This window comes from Pseudorasbora parva, chromosome 8 (assembly GCF_024679245.1).
Source record: "Pseudorasbora parva isolate DD20220531a chromosome 8, ASM2467924v1, whole genome shotgun sequence".
Lineage (NCBI taxonomy): Eukaryota > Metazoa > Chordata > Actinopteri > Cypriniformes > Gobionidae > Pseudorasbora > Pseudorasbora parva.
In genome coordinates this window covers 49,163,711-49,188,710 of record NC_090179.1, presented here as the reverse complement: position 1 = coordinate 49,188,710, position 25,000 = coordinate 49,163,711, and the positions used below count along the sequence as shown (strand labels likewise).

General features: G+C 43.3%; 4 protein-coding genes across 5 annotated transcripts in view; 1 reads left to right on the top strand and 3 right to left on the bottom strand.

The window, feature by feature from the left end:
- Positions 1-702, bottom strand: part of mpzl3 (myelin protein zero-like 3) — an 11,468-nt gene extending 10,766 nt beyond the window's left edge. For both annotated transcript variants that reach the window (XM_067451924.1, XM_067451923.1), the window contains exon 1: positions 497-702. In XM_067451924.1, the coding sequence (XP_067308025.1) occupies positions 497-557 (61 nt within the window). In that variant the 5' untranslated portion in view covers positions 558-702. The remainder of the gene's footprint in view (positions 1-496) is intronic.
- lsamp (limbic system associated membrane protein) overlaps positions 1-25,000 on the bottom strand; it is a 509,713-nt gene that overhangs the window by 319,026 nt on the left and 165,687 nt on the right. The gene's annotated exons all lie outside the window — the stretch shown is intronic.
- Positions 2,163-7,885, bottom strand: LOC137085362 (myelin protein zero-like protein 2). The gene is made up of 4 exons (XM_067451922.1): positions 7,812-7,885; positions 5,389-5,555; positions 4,946-5,156; positions 2,163-3,153 (listed from the first exon to the last, which is right to left on the bottom strand). The coding sequence occupies exons 1-4, from the start codon at positions 7,864-7,866 to the stop codon at positions 2,984-2,986; spliced, it is 603 nt and encodes a 200-aa protein (XP_067308023.1). The 5' UTR covers positions 7,867-7,885; the 3' UTR covers positions 2,163-2,983.
- The window catches only part of LOC137085361 (T-cell surface glycoprotein CD3 epsilon chain-like), a 6,048-nt gene continuing 3,432 nt past the window's right edge, over positions 22,385-25,000 (top strand). The window contains exons 1-2 of the mRNA XM_067451921.1: positions 22,385-22,715; positions 24,722-24,937. Of these exons, the coding sequence (XP_067308022.1) occupies positions 22,652-22,715; positions 24,722-24,937 (280 nt within the window). The 5' untranslated portion in view covers positions 22,385-22,651. The remainder of the gene's footprint in view (positions 22,716-24,721; positions 24,938-25,000) is intronic.

Sequence of the window (25,000 nt, the reverse complement as noted above, 5' to 3'; positions counted from 1 at the left end):
AAATAGCTCAAAATGAAGTTTTTGCTTAAAATAAGATCAATAATCTGCCAATGGGGTGAGATAAATAATCTTGTTTTCTGTTTGAATTAAGATTATTATTCTCACCCCATTGGCAGATTATTGATCTTATTTTAAGCAGAAACTCTCTTCATTTAGAGTTATTTTCCCCAAAACAAGACAATTACTTTAGCTTGTCTAGTAAATACTTCTTGTTTTAAGAGTTTTTAGATGTTTGGACTCGAAACAAAGACAGAAACACTGAGTAAGAAGAGCATTATTAGCACCTAAATATGCCGGAGTTCATGTTAGCATAGCCCTGATGTTATTTACATATGGCAGATGATTGACAGGCTGTTTTCACCCGAACAGAAAGCAAAACGGACCTCAAACGACACCAAGTTACAGATTTACAGTCTTTTACAATCAAACCAATCCCTGAAATGTGTCCAAAAAAGTTGAAAGTGTGTGAAAGTGTGAGAAAAACAGTCAAACTCACCGAGCGCGACGCAAAAAACACACGACAGGACTCCCTTAAACGAGCTTCTGTGTACATCCATGATCAGTGCGAGGCATTTATGAGCTCAGTCGGCAGTTATGAGTGAATATGAGCGGGTATTTCGAGCAGATATTAGCCGCGTTTGAGGCGCTATTCGTGTCTGTCCTCCATTTTGAGAGAATATTTGATACCTGCCGAACAGGTGAAACAGGAAGTCAAAAACACTCGAAGAACATCAATATTAATGAGTCGAAATCTCCCAGCAAACCCTCAAACCCTTAAACACAGCAGGATTACTTCACAGTGAAATATATTATTATTATTAATATATCAGCCATGATGCGAGTGTGATACACATGCTCTTCTTACTCAGTATTACTCTTGTTTCTAGTCCAAACATTTACAAATTCTTACAACAAGAAGTATTTACTACCCAATTATTGACTTGTTTTGGGGAAAATACAAATGTGTAATAACTCCCAATTTTTAAAAACTTAATTCAAACAGAAAACAAGATTATTTCTCTCACCCCATTGGCAGATTATTTATCTTATTTTAAGCAAAAACTCTCTTCATTTTGAGTTATTTTCCCCAAAACAAGACAATTACTTTTGCTTGTCTAGTAAATGTTTCTTAATGTGAGAATTTTTAGATATTTTGACTAAACAAGAAGAAAGGCATTTTTTGCAGTGTATAAACTATCTCCTTAAGGCTTTATTAATTTTTAATTTATTAATATTAATTTTTCATTAAATCATCTATCTGAGGTAAGTGTAATATTGTCTTGTGGTGATCACGTGTTATATTTATATATATATATATATATATATATATATATATATATATATATATATATATATATATATATATATATATATATATATATATATATATATATATTTCTAACGCATTTTTAGTCAATACAATGTTAATATAATAGTACATATTTGACCATTAATTTTGTGACATTATAAGGGAAGCCGAGCTTCCCTTGCAGTCTTAAAGAAATCGCCACTGATATATATATATACATATAATAAGATGAATAATATCTGTTTTTGCTATTAATGATGAAGCAGATTCTCCAGATGGCGATGCAGTCGAATAGTTTTTCTTTTTCACTTCAGAAATATACTTACTTAAATGTGTAATAATTCCACTGAAGAAAAGGTAGAAATTCCCCCAGAAATGCTCAATAGAATGAGTTAAATCTCATATCCCAGTAATCATAAAGGACTGTGATTGGTCATGACAGTGGATCATGTGACAGAGACGATTCTGAACACTAGAGGGCGCTGATGCACTATAGCAATATGATGACAGCTGTGTGTGTGTGTGTGTGTGTGTGTGTGTGTGTGTGTGTGTGTGTGTGTGTGTGTGTGTGTGTGTGTGTGTGTGTGTGTGTGTGACAATGTTGAACTTCCTCTTCCTGTATTATAGTCTGTCATTAATATTCAGCTTATATCTCAGCTCCTCTTGAAACAGCCAATGAAGTCAATAAAAAATGATGCATATTGTGGTACTAAAGAGACACTAAATTATATAATGTATACACACACACACACACACACACACACATATATATATATATATATACAAATTATATGACACTAAATTGTAGTGAAGTATTTTTATTTTTTACTACAAATATGTTTTGTTTGGGTGAGAATCATGTTGGTTGATATTGAGTTTGTGTTCAGATCTACACAGGATCCGCTTGTGGCCGTTTCTCAACAGCAAATATGTGAACTTTTGTTAGTTCGGCAGAACGAGCTCCAGAGGACGGGAGGAATCGCCATCGATCTCAATCGTAGATCAAGTACTGTTCCAATTCAAACGTTCCCATCTAGCCAAGTACAGTTCAAATCCCGGATGTGTTCTTGATCCGCCGCTTTATGGAGGATGCATCGAGAGGAGGCTAGTGGACTTCAGACAGACAGTACGTCTTTCACGACTGAGATCGATGCGATTCCTCCCGTCCTCTGGAGCTCGTTCTGCAGAGCTGAACTTGGCAAGTCTAAATTACACGGACGCAAGTTTGCATACCTGGTGTTGACAAACGTATATTCTAGGCTACAATAAGATCAACTTTTTCATAAAACACCAGTCTCTGCCTCTTTTTTCATTAAAAATACATTCTCACCTGAAAAGGACTTCAACTACATTTTGTGACGGATTAACTGAAGTATTTTTAAAACAAGCACAGACAAGAACGCATATTGAGAAATGGGCACGGTGTCTCTTCCTCATCCTCCAGTGTGTGTGTGAGCAAGAGTTACAGGACAGGGAAAAGCATAGCCATAATAGCAACCAAAGTCCGCCCGTTCCCAGAGAAAGACAATCTGTTCATTCTGTCAGAAGAATAGTGACGCTTGATTCCAGGAAACTCCTGGGTGTCCATCACATGAACCGGTGTGAGTCTTCATGTGTGTGTTTTTGTGAAATGGCTTCAGAAGTAAAGCTCATCCGATCTCTCTCCTCTGGACCTCACCAGCCCGTCAGGACCTTCTGCTCTGGTCGGAGGATGGTGTGGTTTTGTTCCGGATTCCTCCGGCGGTGAGAGCGACGCACGAACACGACCATCATCACCCCCAGAAGAATCAGCAGAACGGCGCCTCCAATGGCCACACAGAGGATCACAAGCTCAGACAGCGAGGCTGAAACGACACGGAGATCATGTTTTAGTTTTTACTGCTTGTTTCAGAACGTTCCGAGTTAGAGAACATTCTAAAGTCACGCTCACATGTTGGCAGAATGATCAGGGAAAATGTTCTCTTAATGTTTGCATAACACAAAATAGTTGTTAACACATGGATGCTTTAATTCAGAAATAATGTTTTCATAACCAAATGGGAATGTTGACCAATATTTTTGTTAACTGGCGAGTGTGGATGGAGAGTGTGAGTGGTGCTCACTGAAGAGCCAAAACTGCCCATCTCCCCCTCTCGGGACGCCCAGCTCCCCCTCTCGGGATGTCCAGCTCCCCCTCTCGAGACGTCCAGCTCCCCCTCTCGGGACGCCCAGCTCCCCCTCTCGGGATGTCCAGCTCCCCCTCTCGGGACATCCAGCTCCCCTCTCGGGACGCCCAGCTCCCTCTCTCGGGACATCCAGCTCCCCTCTCGGGACGCCCAGCTCCCTCTCTCGAGACGTCCAGCTCCCCCTCTCGGGACGCCCAGCTCCCCCTCTCGGGATGTCCAGCTCCCCCTCTCGGGACATCCAGCTCCCCTCTCGGGACGCCCAGCTCCCTCTCTCGAGACGTCCAGCTCCCCCTCTCAGGAGGTCCAGCTCCCTCTCTCGAGACGTCCAGCTCCCCCTCTCAAGACGCCCAGCTCCACCTCTCGGGACGCCCATCTCCCCTCTCGGGATGTCCAGCTCCCCCTCTCGGGACGCCCAGCTCCCCCTCTCGGGACGCCCAGCTCCCCCTCTCGGGACGCCCAGCTCCCCCTCTCAAGACGCCCAGCTCCCCTCTCGGGACGCCCAGCTCCCCCTCTCAAGACGCCCAGCTCCCCTCTCGGGACGCCCAGCTCCCCCTCTCAAGATGCCCATCTCCCCCTCTCGGGGCGCCCAGCTCCACCTCTCGGGACATCCAGCTCCCCTCTCGGGACGCCCAGCTCCCCCTCTCGGGACGCCCAGCTCGCCCTCTCGGGACGCCCAGCTCCCCCTCTCAAGACGCCCAGCTCCCCTCTCGGGACGCCCAGCTCCCCTCTCGAGACGCCCAGCTCCCCCTCTCAAGACGCCCAGCTCCCCTCTCGGGACGCCCAGCTCCCCCTCTCAAGAGGCCCATCTCCCCCTCTCGGGGCGCCCAGCTCCCCCTCTCGGGACGTCCAGCTCCCCCTCTCGGGACGCCCAGCTCCCCCTCTCGAGACGTCCAGCTCCCCCTCTCGGGACGCCCAGCTCCCCCTCTCGGGACGCCCAGCTCCCCCTCTCGGGACGCCCAGCTCCCCCTCTCGGGACGCCCAGCTCCCCCTCTCGAGACGTCCAGCTCCCCCTCTCGGGACGCCCAGCTCCCCCTCTCGGGACGCCCAGCTCCCCCTCTCGAGACGTCCAGCTCCCCCTCTCGGGACGCCCAGCTCCCCCTCTCGAGACGTCCAGCTCCCCCTCTCGGGACGCCCAGCTCCCCCTCTCGAGACGTCCAGCTCCCCCTCTCGGGACGCCCAGCTCCCCCTCTCGGGACGCCCAGCTCCCCCTCTCGAGACGTCCAGCTCCCCCTCTCGGGACGCCCAGCTCCCCCTCTCGGGACGCCCAGCTCCCCCTCTCGGGACGCCCAGCTCCCCTCTCGGGACGCCCAGCTCCCCCTCTCGGGATGTCTAGCTCCCCCTCTCAGGATGTCCTAATCCTACCCATAACTCCACCCAAAAGATGGACTAGGTCAAGCCCAACCACTAATGTCCAGAGAGGTGGGCTCTGCAGTCAGCACTTGAGCCACAGACAGAACTAAAGTTAGCTCACCTGTAGTGACGACTCGTAGACGCACCTCTCCGACGTTTCCGTGCACATCTGGCGGGTTTTTCACCTGACAGCTGAACGTCCCATTGAAACTAAACGGCACTTTCCGCAGCACTATAGATGCATCGCGGCCGCTGATGTCTCCAGCCCACTCCACCTTCTTCCGGAAGCGGCCATCTGGAGGAGGAAAGGGCTTCTCCTGATAATAAAACACCTGATGTGGAGAGACAGAATGAAGCACAGGAGGAAACACACACACACACACACTGCCCCTAAACCTACCCATCACAGGAAACATTCTGCATTTTTACTTTCTCAAAAAAACTCCTCCTGTGTGATTTATAAGAAGTTTTCCTCATGGGGACCAAAGATTTCGGATATTGCAATCTTTGTGGGGACATTTTGTCCCCATAACGTAGGGATTACCAGCCCACACACACACTCACCGTCTCCTCAGGTCCGGGTCCGAGTGGCCTGAAGGTCCATGACACCGTAACACTCGCCTTTCGGATTGCAGACGAACTTTGGAAGCTGCATTTGAGACGCACATCTGTGCCATTAACAGCCCTCACTTCCCCGGCCGTGAAAACTCGCATACCGGCGACACACACGCCTGGACACACACATTACCATCATCATTCACACTTATCGTTATAATATAAACTGAGCCTAACAGGACTTAAAGGATACCCTGACAAGAGGGGCGGGATAAACGGCTGTCTGTGAAACTCCCTCTGCACGCGACTGGATAGCGCTACAACCAACCAGAGCAATGTGAGGCGGAGCTAGCTGAAGCTAGCAAACATGTGAAGATTAAACATTCACCGTATCCGGTCGGCTAAACTCGAACACATCTTCCCTTCTTCAGAATGACTTCAGTGCCGTTCTTTGTTCTTTTCTCAGAGAAAAGCTGAACTCAAGTCTTCCGGAGACGCAGCTAAAGCTGATTTGACAGACCGCCGTTCGCCAGTTTCTGTGTTTACTAGAAGCACGCAAACGCAACCTGGCCGTCATTATGTTAAGCCCCACCCACCGACTCTCTACACGATGTGATTGGCCCCACCAGAGTTTGGTGTTTACAGCTCTGACGTGTATTGAGAGTTGCTAGACGACACTCGCTGCAGATTAGATTTCCTGCCGCTAGCGTGCGTCTAGATTTCTAAGCTACTTAAAGCATTAGTTCAGCCAGTAATGTGCATTGTGTGATTAATTCCTCCTGTGGTTGGCCAGCCGTCAGACCTCCACTCATCTTCACACACAGATGAAGATATTAGTGTTGAAATCCGATGGCTCAGAAAGGCCTTCATTGACACCAATGTCATTTCCTCTCTCAAGACCCATAAAGGCACTAAAGACGTCGTTACAAAGCCCATCTCACTACAGCGGCTCTACAATCATTGATGAAGAGGCCAGAATAGAGTTAGTGCGCAAAAACACTAAATAACGACTTATATAGTGATGGCCGATTTCAGAACAAAGCTTCGAACCGTTATGAGTCAGTGAATCGATTCATGATTCGGATCTTAATGAGTCAGTGAATCGATTAATGATTCGGATCTTAATGAGTCAGCGAATCGATTCATGATTCGGATCTTAATGAGTCAGTGAATCGATTAATGATTCGGATCTTAATTAGTCAGTGAATCGACTCATGATTCGGATCTTAATGAGTCAGTGAATCGATTCATGATTCGGATCTTAATGAGTCAGTGAATCGATTCATGATTCGGATCGCGACTCAAACTGCTGAAATCACGAGACTCTGGCGATACGGATATTTCACGTCATGTTCGAATGCATATTCAAATATCGAATAAAAAGAGACTAACTCTATTCTGAGTGAAACACAATTTACCTTTCTGGCTGAACTAACCCTTTAAAGTGTCATTTCCATGGCAACGCACTTTATAATTCCAACAGGGCTTCCCCAGGACGAGTCCTGAGAGTTAGAGAGAGATTATTCTGAGTTTATTAATCATTCAGAGCTAAAGGAGCATTTACTGAAACTGCAGATCGTAAACGGAGTCCTTCTCATTATTCCTGAAGACAAACAGCGGATGTCACACACACACACACACACACACACACACACACACACACACACAGACAGAGAGACACACACAGGTGGAGTTTATTCTGCTCACACGAACATCCTGCAGTGGAGCAACTGGAGAAAACAATGGAACAGATCTAATCACACACACACACACACACACACACACACACTTTCTCTCTCTCTCTCTCACTCTCACTCTCTCACACACACATACACACACATTCTCTCTCTCTCTCTCTCTCTCTCTCTCTCTCTCTCACACACACACACACACAATCTATATATAGCACATGTATGTATAGTGTTAAGTGTCTTCTGTTTGCGGTGTGTATGCGCTTTATTCGTGTCATGTCATCAATAATGGCGTTATGATTATGATTTAAGCAGTGCAATCTGGGAAGGAACCGCGCGCGTGCACGGGTAACCCGATTAAAGAGCGCGTGATGATTGACAGGTGTCAATATCGGATTATAATTCCAGGACCTGCGGTGAACATGAACACAGTAAACAGTCCATTCATACACCAAACACATCTAACGCGTTATGAAACAATCCTAGAGATGAGACAAGAGGTGTGTGTGTGTGAGTGAGTGTGTGTGAGAGTGAGTAGTGCAGAAGGAAGAGTTCGACATCGCAATAAACAGCTATAGAAGTTTAGATTATTAATGTGTGTGTGTGTGTGTGTGTGTGTGTGTGTGTGTGTGTGTGTGTGTGTGTGTGTGTGTGTGTGTGTGTGTGTGTGTGTGTGTGTGTGTGTGTGTGTGTGTGTGTGTGTGTGAATATGATAATAAAGATGAAGAAGAGCACACTGACCTGAGGCGACGATCATCATCATCATTATCATCATCATCATCATATGAGCCCGCATGAGTACGATACACACACACACACACATACTCACTCACACATACATACATACACACACACACACACTTTTATCAGAGTCTGATCCTCTCGGCGCATGGACGAGCCGCGCGCTCCCGCCCCTCAGGAAACACAAGCAGTAGCCAATCACATGAGAGAACGACATTAAGATATGAAATATCAATCAAAGGGATCTTCATTCAGAACTCACTTACACACACTTTTTACACACACACCGTCATAGCGAAATCATTTCAAAGCGGGAACTTTTCTATGGAAGCATTTATTCTCTCTCTCTCTCTGGTGACGTGAGTGTGTGTGTGTGTTTTTAATTTTCTTTCGGGTCAAGCTAAAATGTCAATTTATGTAACACGGTCCAGGAAAATTGAAAATGATGATTATATTGATGCTCTGATGTTTTTTAATTGTATTGTCAGAGCTAAAAAAAAAATAGAATATAAATATTATAGTTTTATGGATAATAAAGAAGGTTTTTTAAAAGATTTGGAGTTTTGATGGGAAAATATGTACTGTTATTGATCAAAATGTGTCTTTTTCTGAGGAATTTGTATAATGTAGATGTTTTAACTGGTTTCTTTTAGTATTATTGATAACCTTATAAGAAAGGTAAAATAAAGTTTTGTTAAAAATCAAATTCTCTCTCTCTCTCTTTTTACAATGAATGCTTTAGTGTTGTGAAAACAAGACAATATGTTGTACTTGTCTAGTAAATTTTTCTTAATGTAAGAATTTTTAGATATTTTGACTAGAAACAAGACAATCTTTGCAAATTTATTAAAATAAAAAAGTAAATAAAAATCCCTCAAGTATCCCCAGCCTTTGCCATGACTCTCAGCACTGAGCTCAGCTGCTCCTGTTTCCTCTGATCATCCTTCAGATGTTTCTACAGCTCGAGTCCATCTGTGGTCAGATCAGCTGATTGGACATGATTAGGAAAGGCACACACCTGTCTATATAAGGTCCCACAGTTAACAGTGCCTGTCCGAGCACAAACCCAGCCATGAAGGGATTGTCTGTAGACTCAGACACAGGACTCTATAAAGGCACAGATCTGGGGAAGGTCCCAGTGAGCTCAGTGGCCTCCAACATCCACACATGGAGGACGTTTGGAGCCACCAGGATTCTTCCTAGAGCTGCCGTCCGGCCAAACTGAGCATTCAGGAGAGAAGAGCCTTAATCAGGGAGGAGACCAAGAACCCGATGGTCATTCTGACAGAGCTCCAGCGTTTCTCTGTGGAGAGAGGAGAAGCTTCCAGAAGAACAGCCATCTCTGCAGCTCTCCACCAATCAGTCCTGAGCCGGACGGAAGCCACGCCTCAGGAAAAGGCCGTCTGGAGTTTCCCAAAGGCTCCTAAAGGAATCTAGACCATGAGGAACACAATCCTCTTCTCTGAAGAAACACAGATTCAACTCTTTGGCCTGAATGGAGGAAGCCAGCCACGGCTCATCCCCTGGACAATCCCATCCCTACAGTAAAGCATGGTGGTGGCAGCATAATGATGTGGGGTGTTTTTCAGTGGCAGGAACTGGGAGGCTAGTCAGGATCGAGGTAAAGATGAATCCTTGATGAACACCTGCTCCAGAGGTGCTCTGGACCTCAGACTGGGGTGAAGGTTCATCTTCCAGCAGGACAATAACCCTAAGAACACAGCCAAGATAACACAGGAGAGGCTACGGGACGACTCTGGGAATGTGCTTGAGTGGCCCATCCTGAGCCAAGATTGAACATCTCTGGAGAGATCTGAAAATGGCTGTGCACTGATGCTCACCATCCAACCTGATGGAGCTGGAGAGGTCCTGCAGAGAAGAAACTGCCCAACAATAGATAGGTGTACCAAGACTGATCATCAAACTCAAAAACACTCGAGGCAGTAATTGGTGCCAAAGTATCGAGCAGAGGCTGTGAATACTTACGGACATGTGATTCTTTCATTTTTTATTTTTAATAAATTTGCAAAGATTTCAAACTAACTTGTTTCACGTTGTCATTATGGGGTATTGGTTGTAGAATTTAAGGAAAATTGTGAATTTAGTCCATTTTGGAATAAGGCTGTAGCAACAAAATGTGGAAAAAGTGAAGTGCACAGTGTTCTTAGAGCAGTTTTACATGGACGCCGCTTCTCACCCACTAATCAAAAAACAAAAAGAGTAATTGTTAAGGAGATTTAACCAATCAGTGACAAACTTATTGGTGACGTCCAAAGGACGATAGGTGGCGAGCTAGAAACTTCCCGAACAGTCAAGCAGAGTTTAGAGAAGAACACACATCACATGTTCCTGTATACAAACTTCCAAGTTTACCTTCTGTGTGTGCGTTCATGATAAAATGTAAGTTTATTTACTTTAAGATGTTTGTTAGTATAGTAATCTGCAGTGTTACAGCAATGACTAGTGTATATAATTGAATTGTTTATCTCCGTCGTATTCACGTCATACTGACTGCCATAAATATAGCAGATACAGAGTATTTAAGTTACTTAAGTTGTTGACTTGTATTATATCATGCTTGTGGTTACCTAGTGCAATGTTAACACCTTTAATGGGTGTCAAGTATACAATATTGGGCGTATATTTCCGTAATCCTGTCGATATATGAGGATGACTAAGCATTTACTCAGAGACACGGATAATCCGCGATCCCCGTTATATGTGCTTCAAGCGCCATCTAGCGGTGAAGTTCGGTAGTGCAGTCCAGACCCTGATAATTGTATTGATTGCAGAATGTAGACATGTATATTACTATTATGTATGTATATTGTAATTATTTATTGTAATATGTTATTCATTTGTTTATTTCAGACCACACTCATGCTAATAGAAATTAAAGAAGAGTAGTTTGAATCCTGTGATGTGTTTTGATTGACACCCTGTGGCGAGCACAATCTCCTGATCAGCTGATTAGTACAAACTCCTTTACATTGTGGTCCTTCGAGCCGGAGGTGTGCTTACCACGGAGACAGGATGTCAGATCAGCCTTCCCAACAGAGTGTGCGCCCACGACGTACAACCCAGCCTCCAGTTTATCTCAGAGACTATGAAGTCCAGTATCATATGCAGCATTCACCACAACGAAGTGCAAGGGCACACCAGCCCGAAATATCACCTCCTGGCTCTCCACTTTCAAGTTCCCATGGTTACAGCATTAATGCAGTAGCTGGAGCCACGAGTACTCCACATTCCAAGATGACTGTTGAAAGACAACCAGGCCGACAGTGGCCCACCACACTACACTATGAGAGTGATGAAGAGGAGGAGCAAGATGATGAGGCTTCAGTCACAGCTGTTAGACACAGGTTGGAAGTTCAAGACCTAAAAAGAGAGAATAGGCAATTGCATGATGCTCATATGGTCCTTAAAGAGGAAATTCGGCAGTTACAAACTCTTCACAAAGGTATGCAAGATTTAATGATACAGCAGCAGTCAGCGTCAATAACTCCACAACCACAGCATGCAAACCAGACTCCAGTGCCATTACCCAGAACCATATATAGACCACCTCAATTATCAGCACAGATTCCAGCACCACGCATTCCACAACCTACTCCACGCAGAGTACAAGTACAACCCAGAGAGAGTTCCTTTAAGTTAGGTGCTGACATCTATAACTTCAAGTCAAGCCCACAGCTTCCCACTGCACATAATATGCCATATTCTTCTCCCACGGGGCGGCTTCAGAGCACAATATGTCCAGAGACATCCTACAGAGGCCCACAGCCGACAATTCCATGTTTCACACGTCGTGACCCTAGCGAGTTTGCTCGTTTGAAGCTAGCCCTTGACAACCTGCTTCCTATTGATGCAACTGAGCTCTTCAAGTACCAAGTCCTTCAAGATCACCTAAAGTTTGAAGAAGCACGATTAATTGCTGACTCGTTCCTCAATTCACCTTGGCCATACACAAACACCATGACTGCACTTACTGACAGATTTGGAAGACCTCACCAGTTAGCACTAACTAAGATAGCAGCAGTCATGGATGCCCATGATGTTCAGCCTGGAGATTTGGCCAGTTTCGATAGGTTTGCCCTCCAAGTCCAAGCTCTTGTGGGTCTCCTGAAGACATTGGGTCCTGAAGGTAATGTGGAATTACAGTGTGGGTCACATGTAGCCCGTCTGCTCACTAAGCTTCCTCCAGATTTACGTGCATCATTCAGACGACACATGCCCTATCAATCTGGTGCAGTTTACACTTTACTAGACCTGGCAGAATGGCTCAAGTTTGAATCCTGGTGCCAAAACTGTGAGGACTTAAATTCAAGGAAGGAACAGAGACATAAAGTGGTGCTGCCAAGATCAGGCCCTGTATCTAAGTCCAGATTTGCAACTGTTCTGCATGGAGCTGATCAAAACCCTGACACAACACCACAGATAGTGTCTTCTTCAAAGCAGACTAAGACAGTACAGAGACCTGAACAGAGCAGAGTGTTGTGCCCCTACTGTGACAGTACAGATCATTTTTTGAGCCAGTGTCCCACATTCCAGAAATTCAGTAGAGAGGAGATGATAACTTGGATTAAAGATAACAACCGTTGCTGGAAATGTGGACGGTCACATTTAGCCAAACATTGCACCCTTAAAAAGCCCTGCCGCCTGTGCAATGGGAGACACCTTCAAATCCTCCACGAAGTTAACAACCGGTCTCAGACAGAGGGTACCTGCCTAGTGAGTTCCACAAATGAGTCCCTGTACCTGGACAGGCCTGAAGGTTCCAAACATGTTCTGCTGAAAGTGATTCCTGTTGTCTTGCAGCACAAGAACCAAACCCTAAACACCTATGCAGTACTTGACGACGGATCTGAAAGAACCATGTTACTTCCAGCTGCAGCTCAGAAATTGGGGCTGAAGGGACAGACAGAGGATCTGGCACTAAGAACAATCCGACAAGATGTCAAGAAACTTCATGGGGCCTCCGTTTCCTTTAGTGTACACTCCATATCGCAGCCACAAAGGAGCTACCAAATTCAGAACGCCTTTACCTCTGAGCACTTAAGTTTGGCCGAACACTCTTACCCCACTGCAATGCTCCAGCAGAAATACCAGCACCTTAAAGGCATCCCATTGCAACCCATTCACAAAGCACATCCCCTCTTGCTGATAGGTGCAGATCATCCCCATCTGATTGCTCCTATCGAGCCAGTTCGCCTTGGCCCACCTGGAGGTCCAGCAGCAATCAGAACTAGACTGGGCTGGGTGCTACAAGGCCCAACACGGCTTTTACAGCAACAGCTTCAGCCTCAGCAGTGCCTGCACATTTCTGTCACGCCACAAATGGAGGAGCTGTTCAGGAACGTTGAAAGACTTTGGCAAGGAGATACCATTCCTTACAAAAATGAAAGACTGGTGACACGATCCAAACAAGATCAAAAGGCAATGGATTTGCTACAAGCCAAAACCACCAGAGTGATTGTAGATGGAGTGAAGCGCTATGCCACACCACTGTTGCGCAAAGCCGACATGCCTCACCTCCATGCCTCCAAAGACGCTGTCATGCCCAACCTGAGAAACACTGAGCGGCGGCTAACTAAAGATCCGGTAAAGGCCGCTGCATACAGAAAAGAGATCAAAAGGTTGGAAGAAAGCAATTATGTTGTTAAACTTAAACAGGACTGTGTGACTACTGAGGAAGAATCATGGTTCATTCCGCATCACATGGTTCATCATAACGGCAAGAATAGAGTGGTGTTCAATTGCTCCTTTGAATACAAGGGACATAACCTCAACAACTACCTCCTTGCCGGACCTGCACTAGGCCCTTCCCTTTTGGGGGTTTTGTTGCGTTTCAGGGAGCATACTGTAGCAGTAAGTGGAGACATAAAAGGCATGTTTCATCAGGTCCGCCTACTGCCTGAAGACCGAAACCTACTCCGTTTTGTTTGGCGTGACCTTGAAACCAATACTCCCCCCAGCATTTATGAGTGGCAAGTGCTTCCCTTTGGCACAACTTGCAGCCCTTGTTGTGCCATATATGCCTTACAACAGCATGCTTGCGATGAAACCCAGCCAAATGACACCATCCGATCAGCAGTCGAAAGAAACTTTTACGTAGACAACTGCCTAAAGAGCGTAACGTTCCCAGATGAGGCCAAACAATTGGTGGATGGGTTGCGACAACTTCTTGCCAGTGGTGGCTTTGAGATCCGTCAATGGGCTTGCAACATGCCAAATGTCATTAATCACCTACCGAAAGACGCTCGTTCAGACAGCACTGAGCTTTGGCTGTCCCATGACAAAGCTGAACCACAAGAATCTACTCTTGGATTGAGATGGAACTATGACACAGACATCCTTGGATATAAACACCGCCCAGTGCCAAAAACCACACCCACTATGCGCCACATTTATAAGGTGACAGCAAGCCAATATGATCCTCTCGGATTCATACTTCCTTTTATGACCCGTGCAAAAGTCCTGATCCAGCAGTTGTGGAACAAACAAAGAGATTGGGATGATCCCATGTTGCCCACAGAACTATTGATAGCCTGGAACGAGTGGGAGAATGAGCTTCCCTGCCTTTCTGAAGTTACCCTCCCACGTTGCTATGTCTCAGCAGATATGGACCAGCACAGTGTTACACGACAGATTCATATCTTCTGTGATGCCTCAGAACAGGCATACGGATCTGTGTCATACCTGAGAACTGAGGACAAAGAAGGGCAAATTCAGCTTGCATTCCTGATGGCCAGATCCAAGGTTGCCCCCAAGCGGAAACAAACTATCCCTAGACTAGAGCTATGTGCAGCAGTTATGGGTGCGCAAATGGCAAAGCTGCTGAAAACCGAACTTACAATGGAAGTAAGCAGAGTGGTCCTGTGGTCTGATTCCACCACAGTGCTTTCTTGGTTGAAATCAGAGTCTTGTAGCTTTAAAGTCTTTGTAGGGACTAGGATTTCAGAAATTCAAGACCTAACGGATCCACATGAATGGCGATATGTAGATTCTCTCCGAAACCCTGCAGATGACCTCACAAAGGGCCGCAAACTGAGAGAGCTTGCGTCACCAAACAGATGGAGTCAAGGCCCACCATTCTTACTACAGGATGAATCAGAATGGCCAGCTATGCCAGTCTTTAAACCTGCTGAGGATGAAATGGAGAAGAGAAAGAGTGTATTCTGTGGTGTCACCATAGTTTCAAACCACTTGAACCCCAGTGAGTACAGTACATGGAAGGACTTTGTTGAAGCCACAGTCCAGCACAGTCAAAGTGACCCAGACAAATCTAGTCCAGCTACAGCTGAAGACTACGTGATGGCAGAAAACCTCATCTTCCAGATTATCCAACGTGACTGTTTCCTTGAGGAATATGAACGATTGAAAGGCGGTAAGCCTGTATCCACAACGAGCCGCCTGCTTACTTTATCCCCAGAGTTCGACGAAGCCAGTAAGCTTATATGGGTTGGAGGACGTCTACGTCGTGCTGAAGGTCTAGAATTCCAGACAATTCACCCAATAGTTCTGGATCCTCACCATCCAGCAACCAAACTGCTCATACAGGACTATGACCGTAAGCTCTGTCACCCAGGAACAGAACGCGTATTTGCTGAAATGAGGAGAAATGTGTGGATACTAAGAGGTCGTGAGGCGATTCGCAAATTCCAGCATAACTGCTTAGAATGTCGCAAGTGGAAGGCCAAGGCAGAGGTCCCTAGAATGGCTGATCTACCCCCAGCCCGTTTGAGACTTCACAAACCTCCATTCTATAGCGCTGGGATGGATTGTTTTGGGCCCTTCCAGATTAAAGTGGGACGACGCTGCGAAAAAAGATGGGGTATAATATTCAAGTGTTTGACCACTCGATGTGTACACATTGAACTCCTCACATCTATAGACACAGATTCCTTCCTTATGGCACTGAGGAGATTTATTGCACGACGAGGCACCCCATCTGAGCTGCTTTCTGACCAGGGCACTAATTTTCAGGGTGGTGAGAGAGAATTAAGAGAAGCTTTAACAAACTGTAGCCCAGAGCTTCAACGCCATCTTGCCAAACAGAAAATCGCATTCCTCTTCAACCCTCCTAATGCTCCCCACTTTGGCGGCATCTGGGAGAGAGAAATACGATCCCTCAAGAACGCCCTCCGGACAGTTGTGGGTTCACAAACGGTAACAGAGGAAGTTCTTCAAACAGTGCTTATTGAGATAGAGGGAATTCTCAATAGCAAACCCCTAGGATACGTCTCCTCCAATATCGCTGACCTGGATCCAGTCACCCCAAATCTCCTGCTCATGGGGCGGCCTGACAGCTCTCTACCTCAAGTGACATACCCCGCTACTGAGCTCATCGGACGACGTAGATGGAGACAGAGCCAAGTTCTCACTGATCATTTCTGGTCAAGCTTCACGAGACACTACTTGCCTAATCTCCAGCTACGACAGAAATGGCATGTAGAAACTAAGCCTATTACAGTCGGATCGGTTGTAATGTTGGTTGACCCTCAGCTACCCCGTGCCCTCTGGCTAATTGGGAGAGTAGTCAGGACGTTTCCTGGGGTGGATGGACACGTAAGGTCTGTAGAAATCAGCGTTAAAGGAAAAGTGTACACACGACCAGTTGCCCGTCTCATTCCATTACCAGAGATTACTGAGGATGATGGTACTAAACCAACAGTCACAACTTAAATGCAGGAACAAATATGGCTCCGCATATTTGGGGGCGGCGATGTTAAGGAGATTTAACCAATCAGTGACAAACTTATTGGTGACGTCCAAAGGACGATAGGTGGCGAGCTAGAAACTTCCCGAACAGTCAAGCAGAGTTTAGAGAAGAACACACATCACATGTTCCTGTATACAAACTTCCAAGTTTACCTTCTGTGTGTGCGTTCATGATAAAATGTAAGTTTATTTACTTTAAGATGTTTGTTAGTATAGTAATCTGCAGTGTTACAGCAATGACTAGTGTATATAATTGAATTGTTTATCTCCGTCGTATTCACGTCATACTGACTGCCATAAATATAGCAGATACAGAGTATTTAAGTTACTTAAGTTGTTGACTTGTATTATATCATGCTTGTGGTTACCTAGTGCAATGTTAACACCTTTAATGGGTGTCAAGTATACAATATTGGGCGTATATTTCCGTAATCCTGTCGATATATGAGGATGACTAAGCATTTACTCAGAGACACGGATAATCCGCGATCCCCGTTATATGTGCTTCAAGCGCCATCTAGCGGCGAAGTTCGGTAGTGCAGTCCAGACCCTGATAATTGTATTGATTGCAGAATGTAGACATGTATATTACTATTATGTATGTATATTGTAATTATTTATTGTAATATGTTATTCATTTGTTTATTTCAGACCACACTCATGCTAATAGAAATTAAAGAAGAGTAGTTTGAATCCTGTGATGTGTTTTGATTGACACCCTGTGGCGAGCACAATCTCCTGATCAGCTGATTAGTACAAACTCCTTTACAGTAATCGTGACTTTATATCTCAGAATTCTGACTTTTTTTCTCACAATTGCGTGATATAAAGTCACAACTATGAGTTTATATGTGACTTTATATCTCAGAATTGTGACTTTATATCTCAGAATTGTGACTAATTGTTAATTTAATTGTTAATGTGTTAATGTGATGTTTCTGTTCTGAGTGTCAGTGTGTGAGTTTGGAGAAGAGTGTGTTCTGGAGCCTCGGCACACGGTGGCGCTGCAGACTCTCTTTATATCACTGATCTCTGCTCTATCACGACACACACACTCATAACATCTGGAGTATAGTTACGCTTGAGGACTGAGTGTGTGTGCATACATTGATCATGTTTGTTTTTTGCTTCATTAGCCACTTTATTTCTTCTGTGTGAAGATAAATCTAAGGAATGAAACATGATTTCAGCATTCACTAACCCATTGTTAAAGGGATAGTTGAGCCAATAATGAGCCTGATGTTGATCTGCTGACCCCAGGGCATCATAGGTGTGTGTGTTTCTTCAGGAGAACACAGATGAAGATTTTTAACTCAGCCGTTGCTCGTGTCATTGGGCTCTAATTCTAATTACACCTATTGACATGCATTATATGAGCAATGGGTGGAGTTAAAAATCTTCATTAGTGTTCTCCTGAAGAAACACACACACCTATGATGCCCTGGGGTCAGCAGATCAACATCAGGCTCATTTATGGCTCAACTATCCCTTTAAAAGCAGCAAAAGTGCATCTGTTAATATTATTTAATCAATCTGAGATGACAGGAACTAGTTAGTAATAAAAAAAAGTGTTGGGAAAAGTTATTTTGAAAAGTAATGCGTTACAATATTGCGTTACTCCCTGGGCTGGGCTTGTTTTATATATATAACAAAAAAGTTGTATTTTCGAGCAAATGTAAAGACCCTTTCACACCAAAAGTGAAATAATAAGCCTCGGGCAACACTTACTTAAAGTAATTTTTGCGTCTGGTTTAAATGAGTCCTTAAAGGTCATCAGCAAGTTCATCGGTCAATAAAGTGAGATTGATTGCATACAAATATTTGATTTATTTAACATTTAATGATTGTAGGTTTGCATTTCACAGATTTTATTAATTTTGAGGAATCATTTTTTTTGCAAATGAGATTAGTAAAGCACGCTAGAATCACAATAACCATGGTTTACACACAACGGCTCCACACTTACGGTTTTGGGATATTACAATATTAGGACAAGAGAGCCGTCAGTCAATAAATGGGAAAACAAAGTGGCTTGTGTTACTTATTTAAAAAAGTAACTCAGATATTTTGTTGTAAGTTTTAAAAGTAATGCATAACTTTACTAGTTACTTGAAAAAGTAATCTGATTATGTAACTCAAGTTACTTGTAATGAGTTTATAATTCGTCTTGTGAAGATCTAACTAATAAAATGATAAAGATCTATAATTGGTTCCCGGGCAGATGGTTTTGGCTGAGGGCAGAGTGAAGTTTTATTTTATTTTCTAGGCTATTTAATTAACTTAACCGTTGTGGACAGCATTAACTCTGTTAGACTGAATTGTTCTCTTTATTTCTTGTAACAGTTCTTACACCTTTTACTTCTACTCGTTTATAATTGATCACACACAGTGACATATAACAAGAAGAGACTGGGCTGTGTTTTATGACATATTTCATTTAATTAAAGTGATAATCATATATATACGGTTTTGGGATATTACAATATTAGGACGAGAGAGCCGTCAGTCAATAAATGGGAAAACAAAGTGGCTTGTGTTATTTGTTTGAAAAAGTAACTCAGTTGTAAGTTTTAAAAGTAATGATTACTTTACTAGTTACTTGGAAAAGTAATCCGCTTACGTAACTGGAGAGTCTTGTTCTGAGTTTGGGTTTAATCATGAACACTGTCTGAGTTTGGGTTTAATCATGAACACTGTCTGAGTTTGGGTTTAATCATGAACACTGTCTGAGTTTGGGTTTAATCATGAACACTGTCTGAGTTTGGGTTTAATCATGAACACTGTCTGAGTTTGGGTTTAATCATGAACACTGTCTGAGTTTGGGTTTAATGATGAACACTGTCTGAGTTTGGGTTTAATGATGAACACTGTCTGAGTTTGGGTTTAATGATGAACACTGTCTGAGTTTGGGTTTAATCATGAACACTGTCTGAGTTTGGGTTTAATCATGAACACTGTCTGAGTTTGGGCTTAATCATGAACACTGTCTGAGTTTGGGCTTAATCATGAACACTGTCTGAGTTTGGGTTTAATCATGAACACTGTCTGAGTTTGGGTTTAATCATGAACACTGTCTGAGTTTGGGTTTAATCATGAACACTGTCTGAGTTTGGGTTTAATCATGAACACTGTCTGAGTTTGGGTTTAATCATGAACACTGTCTGAGTTTGGGTTTAATCATGAACACTGTCTGAGTTTGGGCTTAATCATGAACACTGTCTGAGTTTGGGTTTAATCATGAACACTGTCTGAGTTTGGGCTTAATCATGAACACTGTCTGAGTTTGGGTTTAATCATGAACACTGTCTGAGTTTGGGTTTAATCATGAACACTGTCTGAGTTTAGGCTTAATCATGAACACTGTCTGAGTTTGGGTTTAATCATGAACACTGTCTGAGTTTGGGTTTAATCATGAACACTGTCTGAGTTTGGGTTTAATCATGAACACTGTCTGAGTTTGGGTTTAATCATGAACACTGTCTGAGTTTGGGTTTAATCATGAACACTGTCTGAGTTTGGGTTTAATCATGAACACTGTCTGAGTTTAGGCTTAATCATGAACACTGTCTGAGTTTGGGTTTAATCATGAACACTGTCTGAGTTTGGGTTTAATCATGAACACTGTCTGAGTTTGGGTTTAATCATGAACACTGTCTGAGTTTGGGTTTAATCATGAACACTGTCTGAGTTTGGGTTTAATCATGAACACTGTCTGGGTTTGGGTTTAATCATGAACACTGTCTGAGTTTGGGTTTAATCATGAACACTGTCTGAGTTTGGGTTTAATCATGAACACTGTCTGAGTTTGGGTTTAATCATGAACACTGTCTGAGTTTGGGTTTAATCATGAACACTGTCTGAGTTTGGGTTTAATCATGAACACTGTCTGAGTTTGGGTTTAATCATGAACACTGTCTGAGTTTGGGTTTAATCATGAACACTGTCTGAGTTTGGGTTTAATCATGAACACTGTCTGAGTTTGGGTTTAATCATGAACACTGTCTGAGTTTGGGTTTAATCATGAACACTGTCTGAGTTTGGGTTTAATCATGAACACTGTCTGAGTTTGGGTTTAATCATGAACACTGTCTGAGTTTGGGTTTAATCATGAACACTGTCTGAGTTTGGGTTTAATCATGAACACTGTCTGAGTTTGGGTTTAATCATGAACACTGTCTGAGTTTGGGTTTAATCATGAACACTGTCTGAGTTTGGGTTTAATCATGAACACTGTCTGAGTTTGGGTTTAATCATGAACACTGTCTGAGTTTGGGTTTAATCATGAACACTGTCTGAGTTTGGGTTTAATCATGAACACTGTCTGAGTTTGGGTTTAATCATGAACACTGTCTGAGTTTGGGTTTAATCATGAACGCTGTCTGAGTTTGGGTTTAATCATGAACACTGTCTGAGTTTGGGTTTAATCATGAACACTGTCTGAGTTTGGGTTTAATCATGAACACTGTCTGAGTTCGGGTTTAATCATGAACACTGTCTGAGTTTGGGTTTAATCATGAACACTGTCTGAGTTTGGGTTTAATCATGAACGCTGTCTGAGTTTGGGTTTAATCATGAACGCTGTCTGAGTTTGGGTTTAATCATGAACGCTGTCTGAGTTTGGGTTTAATCATGAACACTGTCTGAGTTTGGGTTTAATCATGAACACTGTCTGAGTTTGGGTTTAATCATGAACACTGTCTGAGTTTGGGCTTAATCATGAACACTGTCTGAGTTTGGGTTTAATCATGAACACTGTCTGAGTTTGGGTTTAATCATGAACACTGTCTGAGTTTGGGTTTAATCATGAACACTGTCTGAGTTTGGGTTTAATCATGAACACTGTCTGAGTTTGGGTTTAATCATGAACACTGTCTGAGTTTGGGTTTAATGATGAACACTGTCTGAGTTTGGGTTTAATCATGAACACTGTCTGAGTTTGGGTTTAATCATGAACACTGTCTGAGTTTGGGCTTAATCATGAACACTGTCTGAGTTTGGGTTTAATCATGAACACTGTCTGAGTTTGGGCTTAATCATGAACACTGTCTGAGTTTGGGTTTAATCATGAACGCTGTCTGAGTTTGGGTTTAATCATGAACACTGTCTGAGTTTGGGTTTAATCATGAACGCTGTCTGAGTTTGGGTTTAATCATGAACACTGTCTGAGTTTGGGTTTAATCATGAACACTGTCTGAGTTTGGGTTTAATCATGAACACTGTCTGAGTTTGGGTTTAATCATGAACACTGTCTGAGTTTGGGTTTAATCATGAACACTGTCTGAGTTTGGGTTTAATCATGAACACTGTCTGAGTTTGGGTTTAATCATGAACACTGTCTGAGTTTGGGTTTAATCATGAACACTGTCTGAGTTTGGGTTTAATCATGAACACTGTCTGAGTTTGGGTTTAATCATGAACACTGTCTGAGTTTGGGTTTAATCATGAACACTGTCTGAGTTTGGGTTTAATCATGAACACTGTCTGAGTTTGGGTTTAATCATGAACACTGTCTGAGTTTGGGTTTAATCATGAACACTGTCTGAGTTTGGGTTTAATCATGAACACTGTCTGAGTTTGGGTTTAATCATGAACACTGTCTGAGTTTGGGTTTAATCATGAACACTGTCTGAGTTTGGGTTTAATCATGAACACTGTCTGAGTTTGGGTTTAATCATGAACACTGTCTGAGTTTGGGTTTAATCATGAACACTGTCTGAGTTTGGGTTTAATCATGAACACTGTCTGAGTTTGGGTTTAATCATGAACACTGTCTGAGTTTGGGTTTAATCATGAACACTGTCTGAGTTTGGGTTTAATCATGAACACTGTCTGAGTTTGGGTTTAATCATGAACACTGTCTGAGTTTGGGTTTAATCATGAACACTGTCTGAGTTTGGGTTTAATCATGAACACTGTCTGAGTTTGAACGGGTGAGCTTTTGCTGTGACGCTTCTCAGCTTTTGAGGAGTTTGTGAGAGAAGTGGAGCAGATGGAGGAGAGAGAGAAGCGAGAGAACGAGAGAAACGAGGGCGTTTGAGGTTTCCTCTTCCTGTGCAGACGCGTTTAGAGACTCAGAGATCAGAACAGCTCGACTTTAGGACTCAAACTTCAGCGAGATGATCGGAACGGGCCTCGTGTTTCTGATGCTCACGGTGTTGGTGAGTCCAGCTCAGAGTCAAGGTGAGGACACGAACATTCGCTGCAAACACGCTCGTCTTACTCAGGATTTCTGTTCGTTCATCGTCCAGACATCGAAACATTCTTACATTAACAAACATTTACTAGACAAGCAAGAGTAAGTGTCTTTTTTTGGGGAAAATAACTCAAAATTAAGAGAGTTTTTGTTTAAAATAAGATAAATAATCTGCCAATGGGGTGAGATAAATATTGATTACACTTCATTATTAACTTCGCCTCATAATCTCCTAATTAACTGCTTATTAATAGTTAGTAAGGTAGTTTTTGTAGCGTTTAAGTTTAGGTATTGGGTCGGATTAAGGGATGGAGAATAAGCTCATGCAGAATAAGGCATTAATATGAGCTTTAGAAGTGCTAATAAGCAGACAATATCTTAGGAATATGGCTGATCATAAGACTCTAGTTAATAACTGAACCTCAACATAAAGGGTTACCGATAAATAATCTTGTTTTCTGTTTGAATTAAGATTATTTTTCTCACCCCATTGGCAGATTATTTATCTTATTTTAAGCAAAAACTCTCTTCATTTTGAGTTATTTTTCCCAAAACAAGACAATAATTTGTATTTGTCTGGTAAATGTTTCTCGTTTTGAGTATTTTTAGATGTCTGGACTGAAAACAAGACACAAATACTGATGCTTTTGCTGACATTCAGTGCGTTTGCATGCCTGCTCTTAAAGGGATCGTCATTGTGAAAGCGCTTTATAAAGAAAGTTGACATTTAGAAATAAGTGAATTTTGTTCCACGATGTCGAGTCTTGCCGCTCACCATCGGACGATTTATCTTAAAGGGAGAGTTCACCCAAAAATACAACATACAAACATGTAAATCCTGTCATCATTTGCTCTCCCTCATGTTGCTCCAAACCTGTGTGTGTTTCTTTCTTCAGCTGAACACAAAGGAAGATCTTTGGAGAATGTTTGCACCCAAGCTGAGCCAGTATTTGGCAGTCAATGGTGGCTCTCTCTGCTTGGGTGCAAACATTCTCCTAAAGATCTTCCTTTGTGTTCAGCAGGTTTGGAGACACATGAGGGAGAGCAAATGATGACAGGATTTACATGTTTGGGTGAACTGTCCCTTTAAGTCGACAGTGAACGCGGTCATGTAATCGCGGTAGCCGTTTATATCATCGGATTATGGTCATAAACCGGTCGGAACGGAGATGTTTTCCTCTTATAACCTGCGTATTGAAGTGTGCATGTGTGATAAAAACTCAAACTTAGAGCAGATTTAAAGCGTTAGTTCAGCCTGTAGTGTGAATTGTGTGATTAATTCCTCCTGTGGTTGGCCAGCCGTCAGACCTCCGCTCATCTTCACACACAGATGAAGATATTAGTGTTGAAATCCGATGGCTCAGAAAGGCCTTCATTGACACCAATGTCATTTCCTCTCTCAAGACCCATAAAGGCACTAAAGACGTCGTTACAAAGCCCATCTCACTACAGCGGCTCTACAATCATTGATGAAGAGGCCAGAATAGAGTTAGTGCGGGAAAACACTAAATAACGACTTATATAGTGATGGCCGATTTCAGAACAAAGCTTCGAACCGTTATGAGTCAGTGAATCGATTCATGATTCGGATCTTAATGAGTCAGTGAATCGACTCATGATTCAGATAGCGTGTCTAACTGCTGAAATCACAAGACTCAGGCGATCCGAATCATGAATCGATTCACTGACTCATAACGGTTTGAATCATGAATCGATTCACTGACTCATAACGGTTTGAATCATGAATCGATTCACTGACTCATAACGGTTTGAAGCTTTGTTCTGAAATCGGCCATCACTATATAAGTCGTTATTTAGTGTTTTTTGCGCACTAACTCTATTCTTGTCGACCTGTTCAGAGCCGTTTATGAGCTTACTCTGATAACGGGTTACCGCGGTTACAGGACCATGATCACTGTCGGATTATCAGGCGTCATCGGCGTAAGCATGAGTGTGTGTCCGTGTGTCTAACTTCATTTATTTTGTCAACTAGAAATATCCCTCGCGAGCGATGGAGCCATCCTGACCTGCACCGGAGCGGAAGATGGCGGCGTAACGTGGAAGAAAGACTCAGATGTTCAGAGCGGAGAGAAAAACCAAACCTTCCCCGTTAGAGCGGCAAACGGAGCAGTGAAAGGAGAGTTCAGCTGCCAATATACGGATCATACTGCACAGACCGTCACACACATGTTCTACCTCAACGCGAAGGGTGAGCAAACGTCATCCTGATCATGGTGTCCATCACACACACTCACTCACTCACACACTCACT